At 39.5% G+C, this 26,631-nt stretch overlaps 1 protein-coding gene across 6 annotated transcripts in view; it reads right to left on the reverse strand.

Moving 5' to 3' along the window:
- The window catches only part of LOC149152027 (histone deacetylase 15-like), a 135,747-nt gene extending 110,260 nt beyond the window's left edge, over positions 1-25,487 (reverse strand). For 5 of the 6 annotated variants that reach the window (XM_089440187.1, XM_089440184.1, XM_089440182.1 and 2 more), the window contains exons 1-4: positions 24,920-25,487; positions 24,648-24,759; positions 385-512; positions 79-154 (exon numbers count right to left, since the gene is read on the reverse strand). In XM_089440187.1, coding sequence (XP_089296313.1) covers positions 79-154; positions 385-512; positions 24,648-24,759; positions 24,920-25,438 — 835 coding nt within the window. In that variant the 5' untranslated portion in view covers positions 25,439-25,487. The remainder of the gene's footprint in view (positions 1-78; positions 155-384; positions 513-24,647; positions 24,760-24,919) is intronic. The other variant, XM_089440188.1, reaches the window with a different exon arrangement.
- Positions 25,488-26,631: the final 1,144 nt, after the last annotated feature.

Raw genomic sequence — 26,631 nt, forward strand, 5'->3', positions numbered from 1 at the left:
ACATGAAAGCAAGGTGCCATTCTTCAGCTTCAGCAAAATTCTACTGAACACCTGATTTATAAGAAGATTCTTACTTACCAGCAGCTCTAAGGCTTGCAGCAATTGCACGAAGGCGATCAGGCCTCTCTGGATGAGGATATGTCTCCATCTGAATCTGTTTCATTTGACAGCAAACCTACTCATAAATTTCCCAAAATAAAACCCACTTATCTGGCACATATACATATGCAGTTAACATATAAACAGACCAAGAAAAAAATAATGTTTACAACCACATTTCCATACATGAAGGTCATGATTGGGGGAGCATGTGTAAGGGGGGTCATCTTATAGACAGAAAAAATCTAGAAGGGTTTCAAAGTGTGTATGGAACAGCATCTATACCTCTGAATGCAGAAGCATACGCTCATCAAACCCAACCACTGTTCGTCTCTCTGACTGTAATGATGAACAACACACCCCAATCATGGGAGATATGGAAGGTGTGAGAGTGGTCATAACACATTTGCTTTCTGCCAATAAGAGATCACAAATATCAAGGCTGATTCAAAAATTAATCTAAAATAGTATTGGGCCATTAATGTTCAACCTTACCATTTGCATTTTTGCACCTGTGTTTCTCACCTTGTGCACAAACGGATGTGACAGTAACCAGATTTCAAAAAGGAAAAATAAGAACATCGCTAGACACAAACATCATCCATGAAAATTTGTACAATGGTCTCCCAAAGCCAAAATAAAACTTAAACAACATGAGAATAAGTATTACAAAAACTTTGTAAGTTTTAACCGCAGATATTGTATGACCCTCGTGCACACAAAAACAAAAACAAAAAGCTTTGTAAAAAAACTTTGCAAGTTTTAACCGCAGATATTGTATACACCTCATGATGCACACAAAACCTTTAGACATACTTCCCTGTTCATAGATAAACAGAACCAGAGCATAAATAGAAGAAACAGAAGTAGATAATGTAACACAAACTAAAGCTTCATTAATAACCGAATGAAATTATATAAGAATTTAATAACCAGATGTGAAACAGTATCACAACAAGCATTAAAACCTAGCTAGGCACAAACACCTTCAGGCTTCAACGGCAATTTGCAGAAAGGCTTCCTATCAAAACCAAGCCAATGTACAACTCAAATAACGTGAGACTAAGTATCTCAAAAGCTTTGGAAGTTTTGACTGCAAATATTAGGGACACGTCATGGCAGACACCCTAACCCTTTGCTCCGGTTTCACTATCCAGAAGAACCATAGATTTAATACAAGATAATTGGAGCAGTTAATAGGAAACAAACTAGAGCTTCGCTAATGACTAAACAGCAGGACAACGCAGTTCTGGGTTTGCAGATTCAAATTTCTTGTCGCAACATAGAAATCCCCCAAGAAAAGTTGCATTGTACAGTGATATTTCTGCTCTCTTAACTCTAAAACAGACACAAGAAAATTATCTATTAACCTGCATACCTGACCTAACTATCTATCCACTGCAACTAAACGCCATAATTAATTATACTTTCAAATTTAACATCTTTAATCAATGCAAATGGTAGGGTCTCTAAATGCAGCAATCACCCATTTGTATGTTAGACAAATGGGGGGCCAGCAGTCTAAATACAAATGATGATACTTTTCCATAGCTTACCAAGAGACAATTTAATTTTTTTGGTTCCTCCTTTAAATACTATCCTGCCAGTCCTTTCCCTTATTGGAGAAAATCATTAGTAACTGATCAAATGTGGTATGTACCCTGATCATATTGTCCATGTTTGCCCATTTTGTGTTTGTCTCAAGTCTCCACAAGTGGTATCTACCAAAAAGCCTTTAAACAGAGCAAAAACTAGAAGAGTTAGAAAAACATCTCCTCTGACATTCCTCCCATTCCACCAAATTGGAATTACTATGGAGGCTTCTTTTGCACCACATCTCTTCATCAGCTGCTGGATTTTGTCATAAGCTCTGAATTTAAAGTTCTTTTAACCCCTTGCATTTCCTTCTCTTTCCCCCAAACTCAGCTCAGGTGAACTCTCTGCAAGCAAGAACTTATTTCCTTCAAGACACCCTAGGCCCTCTTCATCTTAACCTTGAGAGTGTTCAAAAATCAATAAGCTAGTAGATTAGGGTTGATTCTTCTATCTTGATAATTACTTGTGAATGCATGTTGGCTTTTATTACTTTTATTATGTCTTCTTCATCAAGCAATTACCAAAACATAAAGTACATGAAGATCACAAAAGACAAAGAACACAAGATGTAGGCTCCAAGCCAGGGCAAAACCCCACAAGGGGGAAAACCCAAACAACTTCTCTTCTTATAGAATCAGATCAAAGTGAGATATCCAAGACCCAAGACCAAGACCTCCACAAAGAACCAAGCCAGCCCTCCTTCAAATCTCCTCCAACCAAATCCAAGTCAACAAAACTCAAACCTTGTCAAATCTGATTAAGTACAGAATTTCGGACCTGCAACTTCGCAGAGTTACCCCAGCACCTTTGCACATGTGAACAAAAACAAGAATTTCAGCCCTGTAATTCGCAGAGTTGCCTCCACACCTTCGCACGTATGAACGGAAACAAGCAAAGTTTTATTTTTCCTTCTCTGATTCTTCTTCTCTCTCCTTGGCCTTCACTCTCTTTCTTCTTCTTTCTTCGCACAGAAATCAATGAATTGAGTGAGTGATCAAATGAGGTCAAAGTCTCTTCTATTCATAGTATTCAAAATCAGTCGGTTTGAACCGTAAACCAGTCAAACCGACCAGTTCATTAGCCCAGGCCACCAAACCGGTTGAAAAAACCGGGTTATTTGAGCAGACCTCCCGGTTGATTGGTCTGACCAGGCATAAACCGGTCGGTTTTCCCATAAACCAGCTGGTTTATTGCCAGGCCGGTCGTAGATCCCACAAATTGTGGTTTTGTGAGTTTTGAAGCAGTTTTGAGGGAAACTTGGGGCTGTTTCCCTCCAAAAACAGGCCCTCCAAGAAAATAATGTCTCCCCTCTCATTTGCCTCACACATCTCAACCCTAGCAACATTGGCAATCAATGGTAATGTTAAATTCTTAAAGTAATACTTAAATTTTTAACATAACCATGAAATGACTCGGGATGTTTGAGAGTGCTGATTGGATTTCATATGGAGAAACTAGAATTTTAGATTTCACTCAAAATTCAGCAGACTTAATGGTTTCCAGGATTTCATGGTATGGGAATTTGCAATGTTTCCATTTGATTCTGTCATGCGTGAGTGTTTGAGATTGGCATTTGATCAAGAGCATGAAGCCCTTTAAGTATCGTGATGTTGGTGGCATTGATTGTTGAACTTTGTTGATGTTGGTAGTATTGATTGTTGAACTCCTCTACCATGGCCTTAACAAAATAGTACCCTTCACTCAAAGGAAAATAACTGGTTAGGCATGCTAAGCTTTTTCTACCACATTAAAAGATTGAGGAAATGAACCCTTCACTCAAACTAAAATCATTGGTTAGGCATGGTAAACTTTTTCAATTTCTATCATATTATAAGGTTAAGCAATCCAAGTCTGAAGACTTTGAGCTAGATGATGTTTATGTATCTCTTGTTGATGATCCCATTTCTAGTAGCGCTGAATCAATGATGAGTTTCATGAGTGATCATGTTGATCAGTGATTTGTAGTTTTGATGTCTAGTTTAGTTGCTACTACTACTGAGGTTGCAAAGGAGTCTTAGGAGTCCTCAAACTCTGAGCCAAATTATTTATGTAGCTCATGTTGATAATCCTATGTCTAGTAGTGGTGATGAGTTTGATCATGACGAGGAGTGATCATGTTGATCACTGATATGTAGACTTGTAGTAGGCTAGTGGCCCCATAGCTTGTAGCATTGTGTTTGGACTCTAGAGAACATTTAGAGCCTCATTGATTATGTACTTTGTCGCTGATATATATTGCACTCGGTGCCATTTTGATATATTCACCTTTACATGGTATATAGATGAACAAACTTTGCACATTTCCCCTCTATTAGTTTGGAATCATGGTTTTAAATATGAAAAATAGTTTTTTTCATTAAAAATTAATTATTTCGTGTATTTTTTTAAAGATTTGTTCATTGAGATCTGACCAATCCCGGTTTGACCAGTTTTGGTTTGAAACTCGGTTTGATAGGTGGACCGGTCCGGTCACTAGTTTCGGTTTTGAACACTATACTTATATTTATAGTTGTCCAAGAGGTCAAGTAGTTGCCTCTTTTGAGCCGACTTGTCCAGGCAGGGCCGACTTGGTCTTCTGGTGACAAAATGACTATTTTTGACTCAAAATAAAATAAAATAAAATATTTTCCTTACAAATAGTCCAAATGGGACTTTGACAAATGACATATTTTCTTTTTGACTCAATAAACCCTATAAGCATGAAGAACATGCTTTGACTAGAAAATTATATATATATTCTTTCCTTTGTTTTTACATGAAATACATATTGATACAAGTACAATGATAATTATGAAGACCAAACCTAGTTACATTTTTCAACAGAGAGTGAGATATGACATAGAATTTCCACTCTTTTTCCTTGAATTGCAAACATTGGCGAACAAGTTGAAGCCTCTCTGTGCCAAGTGGATTCTCTTTCCACTTCCCAATAAGATCCTCCTAGACACTAACATCATATGTTCCCATGTGGAAAAACTAAAAAAGTCCCAAGATCAAGTATATGTAGCATGAAAAGTAGGTAAATGGGTGATTATTAGAGACCATAGAGAAATGGTTCAAGAATCTACACATTCCCCCTCCCTCCCTCCTCGAGTGGTCCCAACCTCATTCTAAATGATGCCCCAAGTGGGTCAAGAGGAGGACCCCGAAAATTTTTGTTGGCTATCAGAACTACAACGGGGCCTTTCGGTCCTAATCAGGATCTTTACAAGCCCTCAAACTTTCAGATATTTACCTCTTGACAGACACCCATGCAAATCCCATTTACCCACTTCCTCAACATCCTAGGTATCAATGTTTTCGAATGTGTCGACAAGAAACCTAGACTTCGACTAGTGTCCAAGTTTCAAAACGCTTAGCTTGCCATTTCAAGATTTTCTCTAGGGCAAAGTCACCTTGATTGCATTAGATGATTTGACTTGGTTCATGTGGATCTTGATTACTGGTATGGCTCCCCTACCCCAAGATATTCACATTGTCGTCTACTATTTCCCCCCATGTAATTAGACTTTGAGACTTTGCCTATCATAGGAATTCATACAAGGATGCTTATATTGACTTGTATCCGAATATTGTCCAATACTTGACCACGAAGATCTCATCCTCTTGAGGGATTTCAATGCCCATACTAGGGATCAGCAAATTCCACTTCACGATAGGTCTAAAGATGTTCTCTGCCTCTTCAAGATTGACATGGCCTCAGTGGATCTTGCCATCATTTCAAACAAAATCTTAGAGCATGCTTCACCATAAAACAAACACCTTTTGCATCTTGATGAGATCCATGAGTTGTTCTAAATCACCTGCCCAAATTCTAAGAGTTTCTCTTGTTTTCGTCGCAACTGAGAAGCTATTATTCTCAACCATGTCCTAGCCAACCAAGTCATTATTATATTTATCTACCAATCCTCTATCACTTTGATCCCTTTAGTAGAACGTACCCTCTTCTCTTTCCACCTCTAGACTGACCTCCCGTCAACCCCCCCTCTTCCCCCACCAACCCCTAAACCACTTCCTTGTTCTACAACAACCCCTAAACCAACTCTTCCTACCTCTACCAACTCCACATCTTCCAAATATAATCTACTTTGCTCAACCATCTTAAAGCAACCCTAAAATTCTATCACAATGTCACCCAATCTGCTCCTTCACCACCCAATTCTAAATTGTGTCCTATGAATCGTTGGTACAACAAGGAGCAGAAAAACTACCACAAGAAAATCCACTATGCCCTCCTACACGATCCCACCTCCTACCTCCAATTATGAAGACCCCATCATTCACTCATTTGTGTAAGAAACATAGCTTCATTTCCTAGAAGAGACGTGACCTATGAGCAAACCTTCTTCTCTCCCAAAATCTTCTATTGTCCTCTCTTCCCTTGCTATTCACACCTCCCTATACATAATGACCCCCAACCCCCTTTCACTCATATACCTTATACTATACAAAGTCCTTCAACAACCTCATATTGTGGTCACCTCCCCTTCGTCCTTGTGCAACTTATTTTTCAATTCACATATCTTGGACGTAGTGTGGGAGTTGAACTCCATTATAGTGATCAAAGAGGAAGGGGATTCCACGAGATATACTTCAAACATGGCACACATCCACCTATAAGTTACATTGTTGATTTGTCCAACCATGTTGTTTGCTTAATATTCCCACATGCCCAAACCCACCACACCATTTCTTTTGTGTAGGTTCCAGGGCTAATCCAAATAACTATAGGATGATCATGGTACGAAACATGTTCTCCAAACTCTATAGCATCACCCTTTATCTGCAACCATCAGTGAAGCTTAAGAGACGCCACTTGAGGGACAAAGGCCAAGCAAGCTTTTGTCCCAGGCATCAAATTATTAATTTTATTGTTACCCTCAAAGTCATCATCAAGGAGGCAAGGCATCACTTTTTGAAAGTCTCGTGTCGTTTTATATACTTTCAGAAAGTGTTTGACTTAGTTCCAAGGGAGGCCCTTTTCAGTTGCTCTAAGACACTGGCACATCAAAGACCCTCATCACTCAATCATAAACCTTTGTAACGTATTTAGGGAGGATAATATGGGGCATCTAGGGAGATACTCAAGGGAATAATGAATGTAAATTAGCCATAATCATGGAATTGCCCACTTGGTAGTTAATAGGTAATAACTAGGCACACTACGAATTTAAGAGGAAGTCATATAATAATAAGATGTAGTGGAATAGAACCTTAGGAATACTCATGACAAAGGGTAAATACATGAGTGTTATTGTATTGATATACGTTGAAGGTTAGGCGTTGATTATTTTAGCAAGTGTAACTTGTGGAGTGATTCCTTTCATAAGGAGTGCTTGATGGTTTTATCCTACCTTAAGGGTTACTCTCTATATTCTTGTGTTGTTTATGTTTGAATGTTTTGTATTTTTTGAAGATGAGGGTTTAATTCTCAAGCTTAAGGCTTGATCCTTTTATATATCAAGGTTTACTACAAGAGGTATTGGCGCTCTTTCTTGGACAAAAAGAGGAAGATTTTTTTCTCTTTTTTCAATTTTTTCAACAAAGAAGAGAATGAAAACATTCAAATTGATTTCTAAAACTTTCTATGCAAAATCTAAAGAAACTAGTTTATAGATCTAATAAGTTCCTCCCGAACCAAAAATTGATTTCAAAAAAAATCATCCAAATTGAAGTTTGGGAAGTGAAGCTATAACAGATTTTAAATCAATAATTTTGGGGTTTTTCCTGATTGTGAACCTCAGTAGGGGTTCGAAACGCATTGATCCTAAAACAACGATGTGATTTATCCAGAAGAGTTTTGCTTTAATCATGAACCACACAAGCCTCCATTATGAGACATCTATGTTGTTTCCAAATTAGATATTTTCTAATCGAGTAACCATATTTCAATCAAAATAATGCCAATAGTTGCAAAGTGGACATGACATTTTATAATTTTGGTCATAACAGCCAATCCAAGAAGTATCACAAAAGTTCTAATCATTTTACAATAATCACCTCAAATTGCAGCCAGGCAAAGAACCACAATCAAAAAGTAACTTGTTTCTTCAAAACCCTAGTACTATTTCTGGGTTTTCACAGGAAAGATGTATTTTACAAAATGAATTGATGATCCTAATATTGAAGAATGTATAAAATGGATCAAGTTAAAATATCCAACAAATTGGAAAGCAAATACGTATACTCATCAAATAGATGAAGCACTTATATGGCGTGACTCATTTAACTTGATGAAAATATTCCAATTCCAAATGAACAAAATATGAACAAATATATTTAGACAAGTGGTCTAATGGCACTAGCAATACATAGAGCACTAGGGGTTTATTTTCATGTGACAACTTATCACAGGTTCATGGATGCACTCAATAGGAAAATGTTATTATTTCTATAAAACCTAGTAGCAAGCACAATGTTAACTTTGTTACAGATTATAAGTTCCCACAAAACATAATTAAATCACACAAGTTGAGGGTGAAAATGTTCAAATTTTTAAAGATTTGAAGATAACCACAGATAAATATGTGTTGCATTCAATTTCTCATCCTATACATATATATGAAATGGACATTGTTTTGGGATATACTTGGATTTACTAGTTTGGTTCAGTAATTATTGGTGTGCAAAAGAAGTTTTAGAACCTTTGGTGCAAGAAAAGGAAAATTACATAGCAAGATATTTGTCTTACTAAACAAGAAGGCCCAAAGGTTCAAACAAAGAAGTCCTTTCAAGGGAACTAATTGATGTACCTAATGACACATCAAATAAAGGGTCCATCGTTGAATCAGAGATAAAGAAGGCAAAATAAATTAATAAAGAAGAAGAATAAAACAAAACAAACAAGCCCACGGGGCTTTGGATTGACGGTGAATGGATGCACCGTTAAGGCACTCCTTGCGATAGGTCACTGGTTCAAATCCCCGTGGGTGCTTACCTACCAAAAAAAAAACCAAAACAAAATCCTATAGAAGCACTTGAAGAAAAGCCCTACGAAGGGCATAAAAAGGAAGAAGTCAAGGCATTACATGACTTAACGGTATTGTTACTACACAATCTAGCATGGCCCTGAGGAAGGGAAAACTACTAGAATAAGTGACAACAATGGGACAATCACCCATTGTCACCTTAATCAAAGTCCCCTGCTCTTTACAGATTTTCATTGATGGGAGGAGTCTCGTAGGAAGGGAATCACTTAGAATGAATAGATCAATGATTTAGGTATGATGTGATTCCACAATGCCCATTCAAGGATAGACTCAACAGTGGCTCAATGCTTTTAGGAAGCTACAGGCTCTCCAAGAAAGGCCTAGGAGGAGATCAAGACTTAGGGTTTGAGATTTATGATGATGATATATATTCCTAAGATCAAGATTCTTAAGTGATAGGGTACGACCTCTCAAAGAAGCTCTATGTGATGCTCTAACACTTCCAAGAAGCTCTTCGCTCCCTTTGAGAGACCTAAGAAAGACTTGCGATAGACCCAAGGTTTTAGAAAAAATTGTGGGAAGAAACACTTCCAAGGCACTCCTAAGGTGAATGCAAGGAGAAGAGAGGGCTTCTTGAGATTTATTCCACCGAATACTATGTTCATACAACTCTCAAAGGAGTTCCCAAGGTGAGAGAGAAAAACCTATGTTTTCCTTCTTGAAGTAGCACCTAGGGCAAAAGATTTCATGGATGAAACTCGTGCGGATGCCCACCAAACTTGGAGCATAGGTAGCTTAGACCCTAACCTTAATGTTTGGACCCTCAGATTCCCGAAAAATCACCTCCCTAAAATTTTGTTGCAAACCCTAGATTTTCACCCTACCTTTAGGGAGAGAAATTTAGGAGGAGAAAACATGGAGAAAGAGGAGTTTGATCACCAAAATCCTTGGACTAGTGCCTAGTCCTTTGAGCAATGGAGTCTTGATATGCTTAAGATAAGAGAATGTATTCTAAGGAGACTCAAAATCGATGCCTTAGGTACCAATTTCAAACATTTACCCCTTAAGATATAATGGAGTTCCATGAAGATATCAAAGACATTCATTCACTAGTTACATTCATTGCATGCCTTGCATTGGATAACATATGCAATACTCTACTAGAAAAGCTTTCCAAATTTAATCTTCAACAATTAGGGCACAAATTTGCATATTCTAGAGCAGCAATTCCATACATTAAACAATTTTCAAAGAAAAATTCCATCAACAGTAAGCACTTAAAAGAGACATGCAATATATCCATCCATCATTCAAGAAGAAGAAAAGTGAATCATCTTCCACACATTGAAACGCATCAAAAGAGTCTCCAATAGCTCCAAATAAAAAGTGAGTTCTTTTACAAGAGAACCAATCCAAGTGTGATGATGATCTCTCAAAAATGAGAGTGAGTTCTATTTATATGAGTCTCACTAAGTCAAATTAGCCTAATTAGCCCCCAAAACATTAAAATAATGGGCAAGAAACAAGCCTTGGTCACAAGCCGACCAAGTAGCTTTCACAAATTATAAATTAGCCATCCAAATGCTAGCTGAATTGATGATGTCATGTTGATGTAGGGTTGTTGGAGGGCCACATTGAGTCCTCTTTGTGCCAAAATGTGAGAGAGGGCTCTATAAATCTCGAACAAGGGGATGGCCCCTTAGTCTCCATGCAAGTCATCATGTGGGGCCCCAAATTGGGTTTGGGGCACAAGAACTGGTCTCATAGGACTCATGATAATAGAAAAGCTTGTACTGCTCCAATGATGACGTTCGATGGTGCTTGCCCTCCCATGTCTCAAGGGTAAGACAAACCTCCTTTGGGCCTTGGATCAACAACCATAATATGCTTAGCCAGCCAAGGCACACCAGTCCAAACAAACCTCCTTTGGGCCTTGGATCAACAACCATAATATGCTTAGCCAGCCAAGGCACACCAGTCCAAACAAACCTCCTTTGGGCCTTGGATCAACAACCATAATATGCTTAGCCAGCCAAGGCACACCAGTCCAAGTGGATCCTCTCACGAATAATATGGGCAATGGGCACACTACTAAGGGTGTTGAAGGTGCCCATGGTATTAAATGATGCTCTAACACATCCCCTACGAGCGTCAATATGATCCTCTAGGGGGATTGGGCCCTAATTAAGTTGCCCAACCCATGATGAAACCACCTGCCACTTACCAATAAGATCCAATGCGCTTCCTCGCCATCAGGTACAATAATTAATTAGTGCATCTAAGTGAACCAAGCTTGTTAATCAAGGGCACATTAAGACTTCATAGTGAGCTTCCCTTTCAAACTTGGGGTTTTAAACTTGTAATAGTGTTACCTCCCTAGGTAGGAGTGGCTAATAAACAATCCTATTAGGTGTTCCCAGCCCCTAAGGAGAAAGATAGATCCAAGGTCTGTCCTTAAATTGATAGGGGTCATGTGAATAATGATGAGATGGATGGGGACATGGGGGTCTCAAAGCCAAATGCCATGGGTTCAAGGATGGCAATGATGAGGGATGTCCACATATTTGGGTCTATAGATGTAGGAGGGAGCAATCATGGATACATGAGTTACCCCGGCCTTTATTTTTCCACCCTTCATTATTTGCCTTTTGCCTTTTTATGATTTTTCTTTGTATTACTACTCAGGGCTCTAGGAAATAAGAGCATGTTGTGAGAGATATGCAACAACTATTACCCCCTTAAGGTGGGGCAATTCATCACCCACCAAGGGTTGGGACGTGCATGGGTTCCTTAATGATGTGTGGGGCACTCAAGGGCCCTAGGAACCAGGGTGATGGCCATGATGAAGGGGTAAAGCTCATGTTTGGCTTTTGCCCACGTGCTATATTGAATGTCTTGGCCATCTTTTGCATTTTATGATATTCTTTTCTTTTGTTTCTTGATTGTGGCCATGATATGTTTTTAACGTTCTTTTCGCTGCATGAACCTTTGGGGCAACAGTTCTAGGTCCGAGCCAAACATATGGACAAGGTGAGTGGGTGTACTGGTGCCTTGTGGACCCAATTGTCATGTGGACCCAAAGAGGGAAGATGATGAAATAAGGATTGTAATGTGCAGAGGGGAGTGAAAAATGTGAAATGGGAAAGCAGCACCGCACTACCAAAATCAGGGTTTCCCCAATGTTTAAAACTCCGACTCCGACTCCGACTCGGCCGAGGGTCGACTCCGACTCCGACTCGGCCGAGGGTCGACTCCGACTCCGACTCCGACTCGGTATCGACTCGGCCGGCTCGATTTCAATGACTCGGTCATTGTAAAAAATACATTAAATATTTATTTTTTATAAAAACACATAATTTTAAAGATTTTCATTCATGTTTTCAAACACACAGCATTAGAATATAGATAGAAGACAACATATGATCAAAGTAGGCTCATGAATATATCCATTATATCAAAATAACACCTAGTGCACTGTCCAATACATACACGATGATGATATGCTGATATAAATGGCCTCTACAACAAAAGTCTGTGACCAGTACTGGCTACTGCTAGAGTTGCCAACATCATCTGGCTCAGTGTTACTTGGGAGCAGGAGCGGAAGTGGGGAGCGAGAGCGAAAACGGGAGCAGAAGCGACATTTTCAGAAGCTCCGGGTTTGAGAGCGAATCCCAGAGGAGTTCAACAACCAATGTCACTAACATCAAGGTACACAGAGGGATTGGTGCTCTTGATTAAATACGAGTTCCATACCCTAATACATGACAAAATTCAATGGAAACATTGCAATCCTCCAATTCTAAAACCCTGAAAAAATGATAAGTCTGCTGGATTTTGAATGAAATCTAAAATTCTACTTTCTCCATATGAAATCCAATGAGGCTGGAACCACTCTTAAACATCCTGAGTCATTTCATGGTAATGTTAAAAATTTAAGTAAAAGGATGAAAATGAAGATTAAGGAGAATGTCACTTTTACTTTAAGAATTTAACATTACCATGAAATTTGAACATCATATCAATACTAGGAGAGGGGAATGGACCCCAAATAGCACTTAACCAATTTAGAAAACACCTTGGAGTCCCCAACAATCAGCTAAATGTTAAAAAGTTAAAAAAAAATTAGAAAAATTGTTGTTTCTTTGGGTGACTGGCCGAATTTAATGACTCGGCCGAGTAGATGTGGAAACGGCCGGGTTGACCGAGTCATGACTGACTCGGCCGAGTCATGCAATAACTCGGCCGAGTCAGACACGACTCGGCCTCCCGGACTCGTTTTTCTACCGGGTCACTCCTCAAGGCTTCAACTCGGTTCAACTCGGCCGTTTCGGTTTCAAAACGGCCGGTTTTTAAAACACTGGGTTTCCCAACTAGTGCCCTTCCTAAAGCCATAAGCCAATAGGGGAGATCCCACGGGACTAGAATGAGGATTAACCCCCCATTTAAGGTGAGGGAACAAAACTACAGTCAAAACCCTTCCTTCCAATTCACCCAATAATCCATGCTCAATATGCCCAAGGAAAAACAAGCATAAGCACTTGATTGCACAATGAAAAACATACCTTTAGGATTGGATTGCCCACCTTCAAACATTTGCTCTCGATAGATGGGCGAGGGGACATATGACTGATCCAGGGAGCGGAGATCAACTGGCACAATGAATCAGGTAAACTGGTGGTTGTCAGGGGTTGTTGGCTATCGGCTGAAGAGTTGTCAAGGAGAAAAACTCTCTTATGGGGTCACCCACTTTTGGTAGGAAACAGGTACCACAAGTTGAAGGGTCAAAAAAAAGAAGAACCAATAGCTAAGGTTTCTATATATCATCACCCACAACACGAGGAAATACAACAGTCATCAATGCAAGTGTGTCAATGTCAACAAACTTACTATGGATCAACATGGAACCAGAAAGGCAACCAGTATGGAGGCATGTGTTGGAATAAAATAAACGCATGGAGACATCAAAAGTAGCACAACAACAACATGTAACCCAAGGAGCAACCAAAATCAAGATCAAGGAGGAAAGGCTATCGTGGAACCCCAAGTCCACATTTCACTAAGATGGATGGATGCTTGTGCATGGTACTAGTTGGTTACATTGCTTAGCAAGTCATATTATATGGCTTCTTCTCATGTTTCGGGTATGAAACGTGAAAAGGGGGATGGAATTTAATGTACTTAGGAGGCACAAGTAGCACTAAAAGCAATGCAAGGAGATATCAGAGTAGCACAAAGACAACATGGAACCCAATGAACAAACAGAATCAAGATCAATGAAGAAAGGCCACAATTGGACTCCATGACCACATTTCACGACGATGGATAGATAGTAATGCATTCTACTAGTTGGTTATATTTGCTTAGTAGGTCATTATATGGTAGCTTGCAAACATCCCTATTTTATCGCGAAAAAATTGAGAAAATGCAAATTTTTTGGCCTAGCCAATGTTTGCTGATTTTTACCGATGTTTTCTCGATTTCAACGAATTTTTTCTTTTTCAGACCCTTGTTGATTTTATCTTGATGCTAATGTTTGCAACATTGATATGGCTTATTCCATGTTTCTGGGACAAAACATGCAAAGCATAATGGAATGTAATGTCCTTAGGGAAGATAATATGGAGTATATAAGGAGGTAATTGTTAACACATATATTTACCCCTTCGGAAATTGGATTGCTTACTAGATCTATAATAAGATTACTCAATGCAACATGAAGGAAAATTCGCCCTTTGTGTCGCATGCACACTTTCCTCTTCATTTGGGCTGGCACTTCCCAACCACAAGGGAGTCCCTTGTCTTGCATGCATTGATCCTTTTGTAAATATGCAAAATAACACACAAGAATAAGCATGCAATGGTTGTTGTTGGCCAGCAAATTAGTGGCCAAAGAAGTTATAAAATATTTTTTGCCGGAGGTGGTGGAATTATCTCCAAAATTAGCTTTTGCATGAAGAAATAAAGTAGACAAAAAGCACTTTAAATGTCAGATTTATAACCAAAGAAAAGGCTCATAAATTTTATAATATTGCACAAGAAGACCATCAAAATATTGCCAAATGCAAATAGATAGAATAGATCAAAACAAAGCTTTATTTTGCAAAAGCAAGGAGACTAGTTGTGCAAGAAGACTATTACAAAATTGAGACAACGATCTTCCTTTCAATAGAAAAGAAGCTAGAAGAGAGAAGCAAAAAGAAATCAAGAATTAGAAAATATCATGATAGGGCAGCAGTAGTGATCAATCCTATTCTTTATCTTCTATCTTATAGGTGGTAGGGTGGTGCAAGGTGAAGATTGGAGTCTCCTTCAAGTTGGAATCTAAGCACACTTCAAGGCAACATGGTGGTGCTAGGGCAAGTTCGAGCTTCTTGTTGACGTAATCTCAAAGAACTGTATTAAAAGCATTCAGTGGTTTTTTTTCCCAAAAGGGTTTCCACCTAAAAATCACGTGTATTGTCTTGGATGTTGTGCATTATTGAATGGTGTTCCTAATTTATTTTTGATCTAATGTTAATAATAATTAATGCTCTATGGAATTAAAATTAACTAATTGAAATGAAATATTGATTCACTCCCCTCTCAGTATTTCCAACAAATCTCATCAACAACTTTCCCAGACTTGTTAGGAGAAACACTAGGTGATCTGTACTCAGTCCAATTTCATTGGCTGCTTCTGATCCAAGGCTTCTAACTTGACACCCTCCTTCAGATACATGCCCCCTTTACCCAATTGAGCCTTCTAGTGATTCATGGTATTTATTTTAAAGCCTACTTTAGTATTTCACGCCTTGTTCTCTTTTGGTTTCTAACTTGTTTTTGGAGATGTTTTAGGCTCTTTTGGTCTACAGTTTTATTGCAGTTGTTAAAATTGGCAACTAGGGCCAACTTCCACCTTAGGACAACTCATATGATGAAGATGATTATTGCATTGGATTCCTCTTTCGAAGAGGTACAATTTTGATATAAAGATCATCTCATTCTGACAAGCGGAAATGGAATTATAAATTTATTCTTCTTATAGACAAATTGTCAAGGTCGGCCTCAATCAAAGGTAGGCTCATGAAGCCCAATGGATGGGTCTCCTCACCCTCAACAAATTGTATAAATAGGAGTGACCCTTCCCTCATTTGGACATTCACTCATCACACATCACATCATCTCTCTCTTCTCTTATTTGGTTTGTACTTCTGGAAGGCAGCTTCTATTCTTTGCACGTGTGCAGGAGGTCGAGTTTTTCTGGGGCAAAACAAGTCAAAGTTTCAGAGCATTGACCAAGGGGAATTTGACCAGCGTTGGCCTCGGTTTTTGGGCCAAAATTCAAAATTCTCTAGGTTGCATTTATTGGCACAAAAATCGAGGAGTTTGGGACAAGTTGACTTCAGATTTGACTGCAAAAACTTGCAACGGTGTTTCTCTCTCATTTGACTGGGTTTGACCGAATTGTCTTGGGTTGACTTTCACTCACCTAGAAGACTGAATTGGGTTGTTGTTTGGAGGACATTTTGGGATAGCTTTGACCACCATTGACTTTCTGATTAGCGCTGCATTGATTGCTGGTTTGTCTGTTGGTTTGGCATATTTGTTTTGGGCTTGTACTTGTGATATTTACACTCTCTCTCTGTTGAACTATTGAAGAATAATAAGAAGACTTGATCAAAGGGTTTCCCCACATTGGGGTTTGTCCCTAGCATCCGCCACATCTTGTGTCCTCTTGTCTTGGCTTGTTTTCTGCATATGATTTTATGTTCTATCTGCATTTACTGTCAATGTTTATAAGTTAACGTGATTGCTACTGGATATAATTGGAAATTGTCATTAGGTTGCTAAAGGAACATTGAAGTAAATTATGCTTAAGCATAGAACATACCATTGTTATCTAAAATTAACATGGTATCATAGATCAGGTGAAGACAAAGCCCAAGGAAGAGTGAAGCAAAGCAATCACTAACAAAAGTTGTTGGACGAGGACTTGGAACTAGTCCCAATGACGACTACATCTTTCTTCAAATCCGAAGACAGCCTTAAGGACGAGTCTAACTATCATGCATGGAAGATGACTTTGGATTTGACTTTGGAAAAGAATGATGCCATGGACTATGTCAAAGGAAGAATAGCAGAGCCTCCTTCAAATGCATCCGCTGCTACACAAACCAAGTACAAGAAAGGTGAGGTAAAAGCTAAGAAGATCATTGATGATTCCATTCATAAGCCTTTGGTTGCTTATATTTTTTATTTGGAAACATCTAAGGAGATGTATGACAAGCTGGTTAGGATGTTCAAAGTAAATAATGCAAATCAAGTTCTCTTTCTCAAGAACAAGTCGAAAGATATCAAGATGGATAGAGGAGAATACATCCAATCCTACTTCATGCGGATAAACGAGATCAAGAATGAGAGGGAGCTTACTCTTATTGCTCTTGGTGGTCTTACAAGAGATTGGGATGTGTTTAACACTACCATCCTCAACAATGACAGGATTCTGGGATTTGATGAACTATTGGCCAGATGCACTCAAGAAGAAATAAGGATGATGGAAAGAGACAAGCCCTCAAATGGAAACAAACCTACCGCCTTCTCTGCTCATTCTAAGAGAAGGAACAATGTTGGTCCAAGGAATCAAGGACAAGGGTTCAAGCCGGGATTCAAAGAAGGAAGGAAAGGAAGGTGCTTCAATTGTAACAAGTTTGGCCACTTCGCTAGAGAATGTCCTCACAAGAAGGATACTCCAAGAGATGATGATAATAATAGCAACAACTTCAAAGGCAATGGCAATCAAAGTAACAACAGGTTCAATAACAAAGGAAAGAGGAATGCCCCTGCTGCTCGAAATGGAGGTGGTCGTCCTCCCAAGAAGTTGAGAAACGAATTTTATCTTAATTTTGCCCTCTCCACTGCCTCTCCTCCGAATACATTAGACAATTGGTTGATTGATAGTGGTGCCTCAAGGCACTTCACTGGGTACAAGGAGACCCTCTCTAACTTGGTTGAAAATAAGACAAATATGGAGGTTATACTTGGGGATAATAGCACTTATCCCGTGAAAGGAATTGGGACCGTTACTCTTCACTTAAATCAAGGTCAAACCTTCCACTTACATTAAGTGTTATATGTACCTGATTTGAAAAAGAACTTAGTTTCTATTTCTGCGATGGAAGACAAAGGTTTTAACGTGACAGTCATTGATGGGAAGGTTCGTCTTTGGCAAAGGAATCCAAGAGATGCATTCACTCTAGGATTCAAGGTTGAAGGTCTTTATTAGGTTGGAGGAAATCCGTTGGGAGCAATGATTTGTGACACCTCTCTTCAATCTGAATTATGGCACCAAATATTTGCTCACCTTCATTTCAAAGCCTTATCCGATGCAAGGAAAATGGTCACAAGGGTGCTCGAGTTCAATTTAAATCATGAAGGTGTTTGTCAGGGATGTGAAGTTGGAAAACATACAAGGGGACCATTCCCCTAAAGTGAGACTCAAACCACTGATATTCTTCAATTGGTCCATTCTGATCTATCAGGTATGTTGCCTGTGACATCTTTGGGTGGATATTTGTATTATGCTATTTTTGTGGATGACTTCTCTCGCAAGACATGGATCTATTTCTTAAAGAAGAAGAATGAAGTATTCAAATGGTTCCTCTCCTTCAAAGCCTTGGTCGAGAATCAAACAAGGAAGAAGATCAAAATTCTAAAGACCGATAATGGGACCGAATATGAGTCTAATGAATTCAAAGACTATTGTAGAGAAGTTGGCATTAAGAGGGAGACTACCACTACATATACTCCTGAACAAAATGGTGTTGTCGAAAGGAAGAATCGTACTATCATTGAAGTGACCCGAGCTATGCTTCATAATCAAGGTCTTTCAAAATTCTTATGTGGAGAAGTTGCCAACACCATTGTGTATGTCCAAAATCGATGCCCACATCAAGCTTTGGACTTCAAGACACCCGAAGAAGTATTCACCAGTAAGAACACTGATGTTTCTCATTTTAGATTTTTTGGTTGTCCCGTATACTTTCATGTGCCGAAAGACAAAAGATAAAAACTAGATGCATCTGGGAAGAAAGGAACATTTGTGGGCTACAGTGAAACTTCGAAGACATATAGAATCTATGTGTTTGGTCAAAGGGAAGTGGAATTAAGTCATGATGTCACTTTTGATGAAGATTTTGCTCTTAGAAAGATTCGAGATCTTCCTATTCCTAGGAAGGCCAATGATGATGTTGATACGCAGGATGAACCTCCATCTGATGCCCAATGTTGAAGGTCCGATGGATCCCATTGATCCACCTCCTAGTGAGCCCTCTACTTCAAGAAAAAGACCTTTATGGCTCAAAGATACTCTTGAAGATGTCGAGAAACACATTCCACAGAGGGGGACATTTCGTGAAAGCAAGAAGTCGAATAGGTACTAAGGGTACTTAGTTGCCAAGAGTACCATTGTACAATCTGAGCCTTGTACATTCGAAGAAGTCGTGAAGCAACAGGTTTAGAAGGATGCGATGAATGAAGAGTATGAGTCGATCATGAAGAATGATGTCTGGGATGTGGTTCCTAGACCCAAGGACAAATTAGTGGTCATTTTGAAATGGCTCTACAAGATCAAACATGGAGCTGATGAGAGTGTTGTGAAATTCAAGGCCAGATTTGTAGCTCGAGGCTTCTCTCAAAAGGAAGGAGTAGACTGTTAATTTGTGTAGCTTCGGAGGTACTCCAAGCCCTAGGGTTCAGGGTTTGGAGGGCAAAGCACCACAAGGGTCACTTGTGGGCTTAGAACCCAAGCATGGGGTTTTGCACCCATTGGGATTTGGATCAAAACTATGATGAATTTAAGCTTGGGAAAATTTGAGGTGATAGAGCTTAGCGAGGCGATTCCAACACTTCAAAGATCACTCAAATCGAAGCTCTAGAAACGAAGTTATGAATTTTGAAGTTGACTAGTAATTATTGGCTTTCAAGTCACGTAGGCTTGATGTAAAATTTAACCAATAGATGTGTCCCTTCATGAATTTGTGGAGCCCTCATGTTGTGTATAATATGAGGTGAAGTGGAGTCATTCTAAGCATCCAAAAAGTGCAACACCTATATATCAAGAGAGCTCGTTGAAGAGGAGGACTTCTCTGTTTTAGTCGCAGCAAAGAGGACAGAACAACGTGGGTTTTGGACATTGGTTCAACGTCATTTTGTGGAGGCCGAGTTACTGTTAGGAAGGTAGAGGTACCTTCCTAGAGGGTCGAGGCACGGGAGGTGAGTTTCAAGCTTTTGGTGCTTATTGTATGGGCTGGAAACTCTGTTTGGAGGGTGTCGTAAGCTACAACAAGGCTGTGTGGTAGGCCGCAGTCCTTACCACCACAGCAAGTGATAGCATGGGCAGTTTTTGGGGTTGTTTTGTACCCTAAACTTCAGTGTGGAGGAAGAAGGCTCACACTAGGAGAGGACATATTTATTTAAGGGTTGTTGGGTGACTGTTTGAGGGTTGTCACAGTAGTCTAAGGTGCCCTAACCAGTCACTATCACAACAACAGCAAAACAGACTTGAAGAGCAACAATTTGATGTGTTGGATTGTTAAATTTTAGGTATGTTCTATACTTAGAGCAATTTATTTCAATTTTCACAGTTAGATCCATATCTTTTCCAGATTAGCAATCGCATCAGCATTAAAGTAAACTGCAGATAGAACATAAACATAAATCACAGAAGACAAGCCAAGACAAGAGGACACAAGATGTGGCGCTAGCCAGGGACAAACCCCAATGTGGGGAAACCCTTGATCAATTCTTCTTATATGTTCTTCAATAGTTAAACAGAGAGAGAGAGAGAGAGATAGTACGTTTACAACAGAAGTCAACACTTTGACTTATCTAGATAAGAGCATAGATCATCTTTAAGAAGATGATACATGAGATCGGTTGAAGACATGCTGCTTCAACTGATTCTCCAAGGTGACTCCTTCACCTATCGTTGTGTTGCATTTCATCATCATGTTGCACCTCATCGCGCTACACCATGCTGCACCCATCATCACTATGTTGCATCTCATCACACTTCATTAATCATGATTGTACCCATCATTGTACTGCATTATATGCCATTGTTGCACCATGTTGCCATCCTGGCCTATGTGTTCGCTGCACCTTGCTTGCTTGTTGTCCCTTGCTGAAAGAAGCTACTAGAAGGCAGATTGGAGCTCAAGTATTGGCCAGCCTAGAGAGTAGTTTGATGAGCTCGTGTACATGCAACAGAGGTGACTTGCAGCATTGTTAGGTGGCAGCCCTCTTGGAGTCTCGGTGTGTAGTGGCCTTGATGGACTAAGGCACTACTAGTGAGTGGTACGGGAGTGAAGGACTAGCAGGACAAGATACAACATCGAAGCTGTGCAACGAAGTTTGTCATTGTATCTTGTACACCATAAATTGTTGTATTATTCAGATTTGGTTTAATATAACGAAGATTGGTGATTGTACATTATTGTACAATTTTGTTAAAAACCGTGCATATTTGTGCATATGTGATTTACTGCTTTATATTTCCGCTATGCAAAGTAGTATATGGTTGAGATTCTTGGTTTGGTAGCGTCAATGATTTTAAGACTCTAACCTATACCCAATGTCGTGGAAATTCAACATAGACCCCAATATACCACCATCTGTTCGATCATAGGCCTTGCTGCCTTGCAAGGATGGAACTTTCACCAGATGAATGTCAAAATTGCCTTCTTGCATGGTTCCCTCAAGGAGGAAGTGTATGTGGAACAACTCGAGGGGTTCGACGTTCAAGATCGTGAGACACATGTATGCAGGTTCAAGAAAGCCCTCTATGGGTTGAAGCAAGCCCCTAGAGCTTGGTACGAGAGGATTGATAGCTATCTTATGAAGCTGGGATTTACAAGAAGCGATGATAACCCGAACCTATACTTCAAGGTTGAAAAGGACAGACCTCTCATTCTAGTCCTTTATGTGGATGATCTCTTTCTAACAGGTGGTGACCCTCTCATTCATCAATGCAAGAGGGATTTGGCTTCCGAGTTCGAGATGAAAGACCTAGGACTGATGCATTATTTCCTAGGGTTGGAGGTTTGACAAAAGCCAAGTGAGATTTTCCTTTCTCAAGGAAAATATATTGTGAAGCTACTTGAGAGATGTGGGATGGTCAACTGCAAGTTCGTGACTACTCTGATGGAACTCAACTTTAAAAATTTATGTGGAAGTGTTGTTGGGCCCGAAATTGGTGAACCCTTTCAAGTATCGTCAACTTGTGGGAGCCCTGATGTTTTTGGTCAACTCCCGTCCTGACATATGCTTCGTTGTGAACACATTGAGTCAATAGATGGTTGAGCTTCATCACATTCATTGGATTGCTACCAAGAATCTCTTGAGATATCTCCGGAGCACAATCCACTATGGACTGAGATACACTGTCTGGAGTTTGAGTCTATATGGATATACAGATGTTGACTGGGCTGGCAGTGTGGTGGATTGTAAGAGCATGTATGGGTGTTGCTTCTCTTTTGGCTCTGCTTCTATATCTTGGATGAACAGGAAGCAGAAATCATTTGCACTAAGCAATGTCGAGGCCGAATACATTGCTACGAGTATGGCCTGTTGTGACGCAGTCTGGTTGAAGAAGTTCTTCAGTGAGCTATTTGAGCATGTGCTAGATACCACTGTGATCTTCTACGACAACCAAAGTGGGTTTCGTTTATCAAAGTATCCCGTGTTCCACGACCGATCCAAGCACATTGATATCAGGTACCACTTTACCTAGATATGGTACAACGAGAAGCAGTGAGGCTCCAACATATTAGAACAGATGAGCAGGTTGCAGAGATTCCCACTAAGCCTTTGGGGAAGGTCAAATTCTTAACCTTCTGAGAGAGACTTGAAGTCGTGGAACGACCCTCTTATGAGGGTCTTGTATGAGTTGAACACAGAGCTCTAGGAGCTCCTAGGGGAATGGGTTACTTCTTGGAGCAAGCTATGAGCGACCATAGGGTGAGTGGTTCACCTTCCCCTAGTGGTGCGCTGGATACAGGGTGAGTGGTTCACCTTCCCCTGTGATACCCCATTATGGTTGACATGTGTGTAGGGTGAGTGGTTCACCTTCCCCTACCCGAACACATGTATGTAGGGTGAGTGGTTCACCTTCCCCTACGATTGACGTATGCATAGGATGAGTGGTTCACCTTCTCCTACGACATATGAGAAGGATGAGTGGTTCACCTTCTCCTATGTCATATGAGTAGGATGAGTTGTTCACCTTCTCCTGTTGATGCCCCAACATACATCCTACCAATAGAGTCTGAGACTCATGGGAAGTGCCTCTCATCTAGCCAATTAGTTGGGAAAAGTTGGTTAGGGACCACAGCACTACTGATGGACGCATCATGTACTATCATACTCCCTTTGACTAGGATGCATGGTGTTCAACAACTTGATCTAGGACCAAGGACTAACTTTAGTGAGTGGAGAGTGGTATGATACACTCTCGATCACTTCTTCTTCATTATTACTTCATGGATCAGCAGAGCAGAGCGGTGATGGCCTAATAGTTCAGGATGATATGTTGGCATGTTGATGGATTGGCAGGTGGAATACTCCCTAGTTGAGAGGGAGTGTTAAAATTGGCAACTAGGGCCCACTTCCACCTTAGACAGCTCATATGATGAAGATGATTATTGCATTGGATTCCTCTTTCGGAGAGGTACAATTTTGATATAAAGATCATCTCATTCTGACAAACAAAAATGGAATTATGAATTTATTCTTCTTATGGACAAATTGTCAAGGTCGGCCTCAGTCAAATGTAGGCTCATGAAGCCCAATGGATGGGTCTCCTCACCCTCAACGAATTGTATAAATAGGAGTGACCCTTCCCTCATTTGGACATTCACTCATCACACATCACATCATCTCTCTCTTCTCTTATTTGGTTCGTACTTCTGGGAGGCAGCTTCTCTTCTTTGCACGTGTGGCAGGAGGCCGAGTTTTTCAGGGGAAAAACGGGTCAAAGTTTCAGAGCTTGACCAAAGCGGAATTGACCAGCGTTGACCTCAGTTTTTGGGCCAGAATTCTGATTTCTCTAGGCCGCATTTATTGGCACAGAAATCAAGGACTTTGGTACAAGTTGACTTCAGATTTGACAGCAGAAAATTACAACAGTGTTTCTATCTCCTTTGACTGGGTTTGACCGAATTGTTTTGGGTTGACTTTGACTCACCTGGAAGACCGAATTGGACTGCTGTTTGGAAGACATTTTGGGACAGCTTTGACCACTGTTGACTTTCTGGTTAGGGCTACATTGACCGCTGGTTTGTCTGCTGATTTGGCAGATCTGTTTTGTGCTTGTACTTATGATAATTGTACTCTCTCTCTCTGCTGAATTATTGAAGAATAATAAGAAGATTTGATCAAAGGGTTTCCCCACATTGGGGTTTGTCACTGGCATCCGCCACATCTTGTGTCCTCTTGTCTTGGCTTGTTTTCTGCATATGAATTTATGTTCTATCTGCATTGACTGTCAATGTTTATAAGTTAATGTGATTGCTATTGGATATAATTGGAAATTGCCATTGGGCTGCTAAAGGAACATGGAAGCAAATTGTGCTTAAGCATAGAACATATCATTGTAATCTAAAATTAACAGCAGTCCCATTGGCAATATTGGCCACAAGAAGACATACTAATCTTTCAATTAGCTGCCAAAGACTATACAATATAGCACATGTTCAAGACCCACATATAATTTCATAAATGAGTGGGTTGATTCACTGAACATGCCCTGAAGTAAATGTTCTCATGACACCAGTCATAGATGATAAGTAAGATAAAATTCACATTACAACAGCAAACAAGTAGATCAGAACAAGAAATATCAAATGCCACGAATTGATTGATTTAGAAAAGTAGATAAAGTCATAACAGAAAGTCTCAAAAATACTAAATCTAAGCTAAAATGTATACTATATTAGAGCATGTATCATATAGAATATATTTCAAGCAAAAGACTATAATAATCACCTTCTAGCCTCTCGTCTGGAACATCTGAACTGCTTGGGCTTTCTGCAGGTAGATAGGGTGATGCTAAGAATCCCTGCCTGAGAATGTCTGAATTGCGATGTTCTCCACATGACTTAAGGGATACAGATAGCATATTTCTTGTCAGAAATGAATGTATAAATTTCCATGGAGCTAACCTTGGATCAAGCTCCAAACAGATTAGAACATAAACAAGCACGCAATCATTAAAATAAATCTGTTTAAATCAAATATAACTGGGCAAGTGGCCATACATCACAGTGGACTGAATCATCGGAATTGACCATTGTGCAATTGGTGCAATACCATTTCATCTGCACAGTGACACCTTCAAAAGGCTCCCAGTCCACATCATCGTCATCTTCATCATCTTCCAACAGCCCTTCTTGTTCATACAAAGCAAGCAATTGCTCCGAACTTTTCCTATTACGACCTTGTTCTCTTATATTTTCTATGGATACATGCCCCATATCTTCAGCAGCAGTGACCTCTTCACTGCCTTCCCTGCCATTCCTTCCACAACCAACTGAATTAGCATGCTCAATGCCTTCAACTGTAACAGCCATGCATGCTTGCCCTTGAGGAATAGTACCCATATTATTGATAGCTACATTATCAGATAAATTTTCTTCCTCATCATCTATGCTGCTTTCAGAATATTCCTCTTCCATGTCATCAATGTCCATCTCTTTCTGAAATTTGCCATCACAGCAATTTTTATCAGTTCCCTGTTCATCCTTGTCTTGTTGCAGAGACTCTGGTACATCTGCCATGAATATTTATTTTTTCATACGATAGAAGTCTTATTTTTTCAGTATGGCTTTGGATAAATACCCCAATGCCCACTATGTGCAACAAAAATACTACAATAAAAATCTTAGCACATGAACCTGCAAACAACGGGAGCAACTAGATTAAATGAAGAAGAACCAAGGCCACAGATTAGACCCTGATAAACGAGAAAGCAAATTAAAACAGAGTATTTACAAGAGTCTCAAAGTAGTTGAAAACAAATTTAAAGCAATAACAGTGACATAAGTGAAAGAAAACAGATTAAAAGAACCCTAAAAGGGCAATGCAAAAATTCCAAGTGTCACATACTTCCCAAATACCTCACCCAAACTCCAACATGTCAAGCACCATTTTACCCTAGAAAAATAACATTAGCCTAAACAGGTATTGTTTATAGTTCAGTCTATTTGAAAGCTCAGATATGTTTTGTTAAGACAGTTGCAACATTAGTGTATAATTGGCTGTTAAGATATTACAAACTCACTGTACTGAGCAAATTACAGCATATATGGCATAGATGGTTAGTAATTTTGGTTGTAGGTAATGCCTTAGTTCCCCAGCAGTTAGATATGCATCCATTAAAGAATCGATGCCTGACTAGACTATTTTAACACAAGAAACTTCAAAGTTCAAACACACTGACACCATGAAGATGCTGTATATAGAAGTGTACATATCATCAAAACCTAGTCCATTGGCATTAACCATTGAAAGAGCCCAATATACATCCAAAGATTTGATAAATGGAGCTAAACCTTTCCACTACCAGAGTATACCTAGTGGATCTGAACAAATAACCACACAAATCATAGAATAATGTACTACATTGTATTCTTTTCAAGTAGAGAGTGAGGCCATTAAACAAATATAATTAAGGAGAGACCAGCTTAGTACTGAAAATGAGATAACATGATCTCAGAAAAACAAACGCATCATCTGCATATGAACACAATAAATAATTTTTCTTTTTAATAAGAGGATATTTGAAGAGAATCTGTTCTTCAGTATGATGGTCACACTTGAGAAGCAAGTTCTGTATCCATAGATGATTCTTCGAGGTAAATAGTCCATGTGCTAAGATTTCAAACCAGCGAACTCAGCATCTGCTCTGAATCCTCAAAGAAACTGAACTAGGATTTACTCTCCATGGATAGAGAAGGAGCATTTTATATTT

The sequence above is a fragment of the Pinus tabuliformis genome, chromosome 9 (genome assembly GCF_031772625.1).
Source record: "Pinus tabuliformis cultivar Carrire ecotype Pingquan chromosome 9, CPIR1, whole genome shotgun sequence".
In the NCBI taxonomy this organism is placed as follows: Eukaryota; Viridiplantae; Streptophyta; class Pinopsida; order Pinales; family Pinaceae; genus Pinus; species Pinus tabuliformis.